The sequence below is a fragment of the Carya illinoinensis genome, chromosome 4, assembly GCF_018687715.1.
Source record: "Carya illinoinensis cultivar Pawnee chromosome 4, C.illinoinensisPawnee_v1, whole genome shotgun sequence".
Classification (NCBI taxonomy): domain Eukaryota; kingdom Viridiplantae; phylum Streptophyta; class Magnoliopsida; order Fagales; family Juglandaceae; genus Carya; species Carya illinoinensis.
This window is the reverse complement of record NC_056755.1, coordinates 18175541-18187367: the sequence shown is the minus strand read 5'-3', so window position 1 is coordinate 18187367 and position 11827 is coordinate 18175541. Positions and strand designations below refer to the sequence as shown.

At 33.4% G+C, this 11827-nt stretch overlaps 1 protein-coding gene across 1 annotated transcript; it reads right to left on the bottom strand.

The window, feature by feature from the left end:
- Nucleotides 1-424: 424 nt before the first annotated feature.
- On the bottom strand, nt 425-1803 carry LOC122308352 (NDR1/HIN1-like protein 6). The gene has a single exon (XM_043121621.1). The coding sequence runs from the start codon at nt 1589-1591 to the stop codon at nt 878-880; it is 714 nt and encodes a 237-aa protein (XP_042977555.1). The 5' UTR covers nt 1592-1803; the 3' UTR covers nt 425-877.
- Between the last annotated feature and the right edge of the window lie 10024 nt (nt 1804-11827).

Sequence of the window (11827 nt, the reverse complement as noted above, 5' to 3'; positions counted from 1 at the left end):
TTTTAATTGGGTCTATCGGTTATTTGGGTAAAAAATGGGAACTCGAACTCTCTCGCTACTAGTGGACATTAAATGGGCAAGATAAATGGGTGACCCGATCACGTACCAACCCAGTAAAAGCCAGCTCGGGTTAGGTCATTTTAATCACGGTTCTACTAGTTTTTGGGTCATCTGCACAGCTTTAATTAGATCTACAATTTTTATTTTATTTTTTATTTATTTTTATTATTATTTTTTCTTTCCCTACTAAGAGATAATTACTTCTGTGTGGGGTTAAAATCCACAATCGACCTCACCCTCTCCTTTGTTACTTCAAAAGGAGGACATACGGCCAGGTGAACTACAAATTATCAACCATTCTTCAAAACCAAATTAATCATTGAGGAATGAAAATGAATATATAATTACCATGCACACTAAAAAGGAATTAAAAATAAGTATCCAAGATGAATTGAGCAATTGTGAGTTACATGTGCATGTAAAGGGTAAGCAACTAAACGAGGGCAACGACCTTTTCCTTTTTTGCAGTGCTGAAATTGAATATCTCTATGGCATTCAAGGCATGTCCACAAACCAGATTTTCCTTGCCAGTTTGGGACATGATCTTTCCAATTCCCAATTAGATCCCATAACATTACACAAAAGCCAGACCTGCAAATACCTCTATTTATCACATATATATTTCCTTGATATGCAACTATATATAGAACATGATTCTATGAAGAACACATGTAGCTAGAAAGAACTACTTCAAAGTTTAAACCCCAAGAAAAGAAGCTGCGGCCAATACCGCCCAATAATGCTCCCATTTTAATTTCCTCTAGCTAGGTCTGCATCTGTATTATTGAAAAACTTTGAGGAATTGAGGTAAAAAAATTCAATAAAAATTGAACCCCACATCATATGTGTACTGGGCTGATAAAATCCTGACTTTCTTATTCGGGGACAAGTTATCAATGACTAAAGAGCAATTTACGTAGACATCAACCGTTCTCAATGGAAACTTTCCGAGCACAATACTAACAGGTGCCTTTACCCTAACAAGTAAAGGTATCCTCCCCGTATGCCGGTTTTCCATAAGGGCTTCCTGCAGCCCTGAGCCAAATGGACTGGTCCCTTGCAAAGAAATGCTCATCTCTGTTACATTCTTTTTTGGTTGATAGAAAGCTGGAAGTTTCCCAGAACAAAGATCTGAGTCTGAGTAGGATACGAGAATGAGGCTATTTTTTCCATACACAAAGCCTATGTTTTCATTAGGGTTGTCAGCCTTTATGGTCACCACAAATTCTGTGAAGAGGCTCATATCAGATTGGAAGTTGAAAGCGTGGACATTGAAGTCTTCAACTGCATAGGATGGAACTTTTGGCTTGTACATGGTGTAGAGAAAGAAAGTAAGGGCAAAGAAGAGGATGGTGAAAAAGATGAGGCAGAAATAGCAGCAACATATGCACCTAAAGCAACAGCTTCCTCTTGAGGCTTTCGACTCATACCGGGGAACATTACGCCGATAAGGAGGTGGCCGTAGGTTGCCTTGGTTGGCCGAGAGCATGACATATTTTGGTGGTGGATATCGAAGATCGTGGGACTCCATGATGGCAATGATGAATGGTGATTATGATGAAGAGAATAAGTACTGATCAATGCTTGAGAACTGAATTGTTAGATCCTTAATTTGGTGGTCACAGGCCATGGGAGGACGAGAAGAAGAAAGATATTAGGTCTTGCTTTCTTCTTCTGCAATGAAATTTGGAGGGATCGATGTTGCTGGTTGGAAAGCAAGAGGGGAATTGTTTTGTTTGGAGTGAATGATTTCCGTTGGTTGAGGGCATGTTGTTACATTTATGTGGACAGAAAATACTGGCTCTAGATGTTTTGTCTAACCGGGTTTTGAGGCCCCCAAAGTACTGGTTTTCTAATTTTCTACCATGTCTTGCTCTATTGTCTCATGTCTAATTTGACATTGTTGCTAACAGCTTCAATTTGCTTCAATATTTCTAAATTTACGTAGACACTTCCTTGTTCCTTCGTTAATGTGGTTATTTTTTGCAAATCTCAACTGTATTTTTATATATAGTTTGTTTTGTTTGCAAAAATAAACTAATTCGATAGTATTAATACTAACAACAAAGTTATATTTGCAAGCTGGTCTGGTGGGCACACTCCACACTACTGACATTGTAGGATTTGATTTATATATAAGAGAAAGACAATAATATATTATATAAAAAAGACTTTTTCGGGATGCATATATATTTAGGCACTATAATACAATTGGTCTTTTGTGACAGAGTAAAACGTCACAAAAAATTACCAAAATGTCACTAGAGACATTTGGTGAAGGTTCAAAACCGTCATGACTATCGTCACCTAATGTGCGCTATAGAAAACAATTGGTAACAGTTTACTATTCAACCGTCACAAAAAATATTTTTAGTGAGTGTTGGAGGTCTTCCGTTTGATGTCACATTCGAACATGGGATTTTTTGTGACGGTTAAAATCTGTCACAAAATGTAACGTCCGAACGTCCAACAAAACATTCGAACGTTAACCTGACCGATTGACATTTGAATGAGAAAAGTTGACGTTTGTTGGTTATAGTTCGAATGTATCATATTTACATTGGAACGTCAAACAAAACGTTTGAATATAAATCGTTTAAATATTCGAACGTTGTGTTCGTTTTGATAGTGAATATGTTCGAACGTTGGGTCGTACATTCGAACGTTATTTCATAATTTTGTGTAATTACATTTGAACATTAGTTCTGACGTGAACCAACGGTCGAACGTTTGTTATATACATTCAAACGTATAGATCAAAAATAATATTTTCATAAAATTAAAAAAATATATAAATTATATCATCATATTACACAATCAAATTAACAACTAACAATATTTTATATAGTTGCAAAATTAGATATTAAAAGTTCTACATAATGAAAAAATTGAATTGATTTCATTTCTTTTTCTTTCCTTGCCCACCGTGATTCTACTGTAGTGACATAACACGCCCTATCTGGACTCTCATCTCCCTCTGCACTTGTTCTTAGACTTCACTGTACATTTTTTCCTCCTGGTCTCTCTATTGCTCCTGGAAACGCATCTCTAAATCAGACTGTTGCTCCAAGACAGACTCCAACTCTTGCTATCTTGACCTCATATATTCATTTGATAAAAAAAAATTGTTGCAAAATAAGTAACGTTTTAAAAGAAATAAAAATAAAAATTAAATTAATGATATGTTGCATAATTTAATAAATTATTCCCAACATATTCAATAAATGTTTACAAATTTATTCCAAATGATATCATATATTTCCACAATATATAAACATATTCATAACTAAATTCACAATATTTCACATATTCCCAACAATTTTAATAAATATTGTAATACACATATACATATGCAAAATAATAACTAATTAACAAAAACCAAAACATGGTAAAAAAAAAAAAATAATCACAACATATGCTTCAAATTCACATACACAATTGTAAAAAATATTCATTTTAATCAATAAGTATACACCAATATTTATATTTTCATTTTAAGAATAGCATACACACAACACAAATTTTCATTTTAATTCATCATATTACATAATCCATATCACAAAGATTTGCTTCTAATTTATCAACATAAACAATTCAATTCCTTCTAATTCATCAATAATATCCAATTCACAATATATTCACAATATATACAATCAAAATTCACTACTCAACTCACAATATTATACCCATATCTAATCCTTCAAAATCCACAATCAACTCACATTATACACATCAAAATATTCATCATTATCCACAACAAAGTATATGAACATATTAATAAAGTTTAGAAATATACCTACCACTCACAATATCCTCTTACAAATCACAAGTTTTGAACAAGTCGCAACAACCAATCTTTCAAAAAAATCACAACACTAGCTAGTTAAAGATATATATATATATATATAACACAAAATAAATATCATAAAATTGCAAAACATTTAAAGGAAGAAAGAGCTTTTCCATACCAATATCAATGGAGAGAGCAAAAATATTAACCCTCTCTCACTCTACTCTCTCTAACCCTCTCTCACTCTAACCCACAACCCTCTTTCACCCTCACTCTCTCTTTCACACACGGGAGAAGCTGAAGAAATGATTATGCTTCCTCTCGTGCATTTATTCATTAAAAATACTCTAATTTAATATAACGTTCAAACGTTTAAAAAATAATGTTCGAACATTTAAAAAGTAATGCTTGAATGTTAAATTTTAACGTTCGAACATATCTGCATATATGTTCAAATGTGAAAAAAGTAACGTTCGAATGTGAAAGAAATATACTTTATTATTATAAATAATATATAATATACTATATATAATAATATATATAGTATATTAACTATATATAATATTAACTATATAATATTAACATATTAACTATATAATATATTATATGTAATGACTATATATATAATACATAATGAGTATATATATACTATATATATTATTGTATAATATATACTAGATTATATATATACTATATATTATATACTTAACTAGTATATAATATATTGTATTATATATTATATATATAGTATATAATATACTATAGTTAGCTTATACAATTTTAATATTAAATCATTATGTTTCAAATTTTAATCTCTTTACATTTGTAATAATTATTTACAAAGGATGCATTATTTTATTTAAAAAGTACATAAAATTTAAATTATAGTCATATTTACCAAATATTGTATCCAACGTTCGAACTTCACCCATTAACATTCGAACGTCACTGATTAACGTTCGAACGTTGGCGCAAAAAAATATTACGTTCGCACATAAAAATCTTTAATGTTCGAACGTCCATGTAACGTTCAAACATAAATTTGCCTACATTCGAGCGTTAGACAAATTCTCATCTAAATTTAAAACTGTGATTTTTTGTGACAGTTTCGAAACTGTCACCAATTCTATAGCGTCACTAAATCTCCATTTTTTTGTAGTGAGGGTTACAACTTTACATATAACTTTTATGGAACTAGTGTAATAGTACGAGGAAAATTCAAATCGCATCTTAACTTATACTTGAAAATTGACAAAGATTACATTTGGTATTTATTAAGGAACATGCTGCTGGTCTTGACAAATGGGTCCATATATATATATAATTTTTTTTATACTATTAAGTAAGGAAGTGTCTTGAATGATGTATTTTTTTTTTCAAATGTGTAAGGGTCTAAAAAAATTTAGGGTATAAAAAATAAATAAATGAAGAAAACAAAAAGGCCAAATGGCTTTATTGAGACCCAACCTTAGGCAATAACAGTCTGTTAGAAATTTAATAATGGAATTTTTATAAGTTTTAGGAATCTTGAGAAAACACCATAAGTTTTCACAAATCAACCAACTACGTAAGTTTTAGTCTGTCAACATAGTCAATATTACCACTTACTATAGTGCCAGAAGTGAAATTTTATTTATTTGAGGCAGTCAGAAATGTTAGAATGTATTATGGTTTGCATCGTTAGACTCAATTGATTATTTAGGATTCTATGACTCAATAATCCTATTTTCAATTTTCAAACAAAACGTTTGTTCGAGAACCCATTTTTCTTTTTTAGAGACTTTTTGGCGTTGAATTTCAATAAACGAATTGCACAGTTAGATTAGTGTGAATATTTTAGATTTTACAGTGTAAATTTTACTTTTCACTTTTCTGAAGTGAATAGTAACCTCAATAGTAGCACCAAGTATAGTGTTTTCAAAATCACAGTATGGAATGTCCAAATTAGTTTAGAGGACTTTTATTTAAATACTTGACAAGATCTTAACCACACTTAGTGAATAATATTGAACACTTGGCACCAAAAGGAACCATGATATGGATTGTGAAGGAATCAAAAGGTGCGAGATCATGCCACTTAAGTAAAACCATATTCCATCTAACCATCCAAAATTATGCCAAATTAAAGAGGGTTTCAACCCTAGTAAAACGCTAAATGGTTGGAATTCAATTAAAATCTCAAAAAATTGGTTGAAATTGAAACCCTAAATGGTTACCCCAAACCCTAAAATTAGTCGCCAAACCTTATTTGATCTGATTTCTAGTATTGTGTTTAATCACTTGATTAAATCACTTCAACATTCATGTTATGACATCATTATCCAACATTTTAAACCTTGAAAATTTGATTGAGTTAAGAAAAATTGGATTTGGATTTAATAGCTTCTCAAACCCTAACCTAACCCTCTTTAAACCCCCAAATGAAGCCCACTTGTTTAAGGCCCACGAACTTTGGCCACATTAGCAAAACTTCTTGTGGAAGTTTTTCCCCACTCATGGTAGACCAACTTCTATCATTGGTAGCCCCAAATAATCCCTTGATGTGAGAAAAAAAATTCACCTCACCACCTCCCTTCAACATCGCAGCAGCAACAACCACTCCCCCTCAATATTTTCACCTTTTTTGACATAATCACCACCCATTAAAATGTCACTCAAGCCCATATCTCACCTTTCAGAAGCTTAATAGGGGTGCAAGGTACCCTTTCACTCACTTCACCACTTTCCATTCCCATTCTTAGAGAGAACACTTATAATCTCTTTCGGGTAGTTTTCTAAGCATTTGTGCTTGACATTTTTGGAACCCTTGTAAATATGTTACCACAATGATTCCTTCATCAAAGTTGTTTGACTTGAGCCTAGTTTCCTTGGGTGCATTTTTTTTGTTTCATTTCGTGGTTATTTGGTCATTATTAAAATGTTTTAACCATAGAAAGGACAATCTGGGTGATAATATAGAGTGTATTGTATTTTGGAGTTTTAACCAAGCTAAGGACAAATCTTGGTCCAAAATTTTTATAGAGTGCTGTCAACATGTTTATATGAATTTTTTAGGAGATTAATTGCTTGATTTGAGATTTTTATGGAAGATTTTCTTAGATCTAAAAGGTTAGAAACTAGAAGAGGAAAAACAGTTTCTGTTTTAAGAAAATTTGGATCTTTTGTGGTCTATTCTTACTCCAATGGTCTTGATAAGTTTATTTGATGATTCTAAGTCTCTTATTTATATCTTAGGATGTTATTGTGAAGATTTTTTGTGTTAGTTTCAAATATATGAATTTTAATGCAAGAGAATACTCGATTAGGCCAAACGTTTGATGTTTTGATTAGATCCATGTTTTGGTTTATTTTTAGTCATGTGATTTTAAGTTTAATACTTGGATCATCTTTAAGACAAATTTTTAAACCATGTAATGTTTTAGTTTAAAGATTTCATCATTGTATGCCATAGATTGAATGTTTGATCAAAGCAAGTTAAGAAACAAATTCTGTTTTTGGACTAAGTGTGGAGTTGAGCACTTCAAGTAATGTTTTGTAATTTTTGATAACTTTTGTGTGTTGATTCAAACAATTTTAGTTCTTAGGAATGCATTATGAATATGTTAAAAGAAAGATTAGGATTTTTGGAATTTTTGGAAATGTTTTGAAATAGGTCAAACCTTGATATTCAAGGGTTTGTATTTTTATTTAAAACTTTTGGATCTTTTTACTAAAAAGTTTTGTGTTGATGAGTAGTATATTTTTGTTGGATATTTTAAGTTTGTTTTTAAATTTAGGATAGGAGGATCTTTATTGCAAAATTTTCATTTTATCATGAGTTTTGAAATTAGAAGAAATTGCAACAAAAATAAGAGATATGGCCTTTGGAAGTTTTAGCCCTATGATGTTTTTCATAGTTGTGCTTGGTTTTAATTTTTTCTAAGTTGATATTTGAGTTTATGGCAAAATTTATATGAGGAATGTAAATTTTGGTATTTTCTGAGTTAAGATGTGAAATTTTTAAGTTAGTGGTAAAATGATAATTTTCTCACATGTAGAGAGTAAAATCATAATTTTACTCTAAGTTAGCATTTTTCAAGTTTCTAATTATTAGTGATAAAATTTTTAACTTTTAGAATTCCTACTTATAGTTTCTGGTATTTCGTGCTTAATTCCTATAACGCGACGATCACTGCTTCTAACTTACTATCAGATTATTTTGTATGTGTAATGGGTAAGGGAACTGTTATTTATGCATTTATGTTATCCTATATCCCATGCTATGTTATATTCTGTCACAGCATATGTATCTGTCACACTATTTATTTTGTTGTGAAATATTTATCTGTTACATAATATATTCTATCATGTAATGTTATCTGTTACACGTATATCATGTCACGTAATGTTATCCATTATACGTTATGTCAAGTCACATAATATTTAGCTATTACATGTTATGCCATGTTATGTATTGTTTGCCTGTTTCATGTTACAACAAGTTATGCATTTCACGCGTATGTCACGTTACGTTACATTAGGTTATTTGTCCTTTTCGTGTCATGTCTCATTATGTCTCAAGTACAGTTTGTGTATCTCAAAACTAATATTTCTACGTTAGTGATGTATAACCCTAAATACTAAGATGAGATAATATCCTAGTGGAACTCTTTTGTTTACGCTAAAGTGTCCAAATTAGTATGAAATCTCCTAAGTTGACAAATTAGTATGAAATCCCCTAAGTTGGTCACCAGAGTGAAGAAGGATAGTAACGCTAATGGTGCCCCATACATTTCAATTTATTTTATACGTACTCGTACTGATGTAGATACCTGACATAGGATATGTATAGTGCATGTGTCCTTAACAAGATACTTGTGAACTGACATGTACAATATGTGTATTGTGATGACCCGCTTTTACGTATATTTTCACTGAAGGGTTGTTTTTAATTTAATTAATATATTAGTTTATTTATTTTAAATTATTGTGTTTTAAAATTGGTTTTAATTTATTTGATGTGGTGTTTAATTTATTTAGTCGTTTTACGGTTTTTAAAATCGTTTTTGGCGGATCAGTTTTTGGATCCCAAAGTGAGGACTGGACCTCATTTCTTTTCCCTCATCTTTTCTTTTTCTTTTCTCTTTTTCTTTTTCCTTCTTTTTCTTTCTTTTTCTTCTTCTTTTCTTCCCCGTTTTCTCTCTCCCTGCGCAGCCTCCTTCTCCTTCCCTGCGGTGTGGCACAGGAATCAGGGTGTGCGGTTGACCCCTAGGGGAGGTCATGGTGCATACGGATTAATTGATTAATGGTTTGAGTTAGATATGGGCCAAATGTGACTTTTGGCGTGATATTTGGAAAAGTTATGCTTTTGGGCCAAATGAGATTTTTGGCGTGTGTGAAAAAATTATGGTTTTATGGGACATGTGCATTGCATTCTTTCATGCATGTTGTTTGAGTTAATATGTTTTTATCTAGTGGTGTTTGGATTTTACTTACCTGCGGCACCATTTTTGGTACCGTAGATTTTGGTGCAAAGTTCGAGGAAGAGGAGGAGGCTGAGCCTGAGGATGCGGCTCCGCCGAGGGCTGAGTTAAAGTCTATGCTTTGTAGTTAGTTTTTAAAACAATATTTTTGTTATGTAATATTTTATTATGTATGTTTTGAACAGTTTTGTATTAAACAAGAAAAATTCTGGTACTTAGTTATGACTTTTGTTATCCGCTGCGTGTTTCTTTGTGCACATCCGTTGCTTTTATACACACTTGGCACTCGTCAATAGGGTGATGACCTGTGATGTCATCATCCGGACGTCTCGATTTTCCCGTGTCTGTGCGTGGGGATTTGGGGGCGTCACAGGTGGTATCAGAGCGGTTTGGCTCTAGCTAAAACCATATGTCACGTAGGTAGTATCAAAATGTTTTTAAAGTTGTGTTTTAAAATTTATTTTAAGTAAAGTTGCTATTTGACATATTTTATTTGTTTTATTTATTTGAGCTTGTTTGCTTGTTTTATTTATTTAGTTATGTTATTGCATGCTGGTTTCTTTTTATTTCTTGTTATGTGGTGTTAGTTTTTTGTTGTTGGTTTTATTTGTTTTCTTAAAGGGGGTCAAAGGTTGTGTTGTGACAGGAAAAATGGTGAGACCAAGGAAATCTACTCAGGAGCCACGGGACGATATATCGAGAGATGATTCCATAGCCCAAGCAATAAGGCAGATGACTGAGCTCATGCAATAGAATTTTAGACCACAGCAGGCAGGGCCTTGGCCACAACTAGGAGCTCCTTGGCCACAACAAGGAGGGCCTTGGCAACAAAGAGGGCCATGGCTACTACCTGGAGGGCCTAGTGGAAGGGTACAAGTTGGATGCACCTATGAGCACTTTCTGGCGCATAGAACTCCACACTTCACTAGAGAAGAAGATTCACTTCAAGCTGGAAAGTGGGTCAGAGACTTGGAAAGAAATTTTGAGGTGTGTGGTTGCACTGAGGCGCAACAAGTACTCTATGCTAGCTATCTATTGCAAGGCACCGCTTCTGATTGGTGGGATACCAAGAGAGTAATGTTGGAATCAGAATTGAGATCTTTCACCGCTGTGACCTGGTAGCGCTTCAAGAAAGAGTTTAATGATCACTTCTTTCCCGCTTCCGTGAGGCGGCAAAAGGCAAGAGAATTCTCAAGCTTGGTCCAAGGGAGCATGACCGTGGAACAGTACGCACGAAGATTTATAGAACTTGGGCGATTTGCTCCCCACCTCATCGCCACAGAGGAAATGGGAGGCGAGTGTTTCCAGGAGGGTCTATGTCCAGATATACGCCGTATGGTGGTTAGCCATCGGATATACACTTTTCAGAATTTAGTGGACGTGGCCACCCTTCACTACAAAAAAAGGCTAAATTGGCGGCGTTGGTTATACGCCGGCAACTATCCCAAAAAACGCCGCTACTTAATTCGCAGCGTTTTTCTAACGGCATAATTGTCCGCCGGTACTGGAGGGTCGCTATTTTCATTGTTCCGGCGTTTGCGCAAACGCCAGTATTTGTAAATCCCATTAGTGGCGTTTGTATCAATTTAGCGTCATTTTTTGAAACGCCACCACAATACCCACATTAACAGCGTTTCTGGAAACGCCGCCAATTTATCGTTGCCATCCCTAGCATATACTAGCGGCGTTACCTTAAACGCCGCTGCTACTACATTACCGACGCAGCATGCAACTTTGGCGGCATTTATTTAAATGCCACTAATAGTACATTAGCGGCGGCACATTGAATTTGTTAACGGCGTTTATATGACCGCCACCACTTTTTAAAATAGTAGCGTTACGATAAATGCCGCTACTAGTAATTTGGCAAATTTATTAACGGCATTTATTTAAACGCCGCCCCATTACGTTGCCAACGCGTCATATAAATTACTGGCATTTATTTAAATGCCACTAATAGTACATTGGCAGTGGCACATTAAATTTGTTAACGGCGTTTATATGATCGCCACCACTTTTTTAAAATAGCAGCGTTACGATAAATGCCGCTACTAGTAATTTGGCGAATTTATTAATGGCATTTATTTAAACGCCGCCCCATTACGCTGCCAACGCATCATATAAATTAGTGGCATTTATTTAAATGTCACTAATAGTACATTGACAGCATATTGAATTTATTAACGGTGTTTATCTAAACGCCACCATGAAGTTTTTAAACGCTGCCACTAATTCATTGCCGACATATTTTTTAAATTAACGACATCAATATAAACGCCATTACGAATACGTTACAGCCGCATTGCATTAATTAACAGTATTTAAAAATTAGTACAATGTGCACATTGCTTTTTTTTTTTTTTTTTTTTGTAAAAGGTATATTAGATTTTATGCCATATCCACAATTCAAACAGCCACACGTGAAAGATCATAAAGTAATTTCAATATTCATAAAACTAATGAAAGGAGTCAAAATCCTTAGACCACATTGCATCGACCTAAGAATAGTATTTCA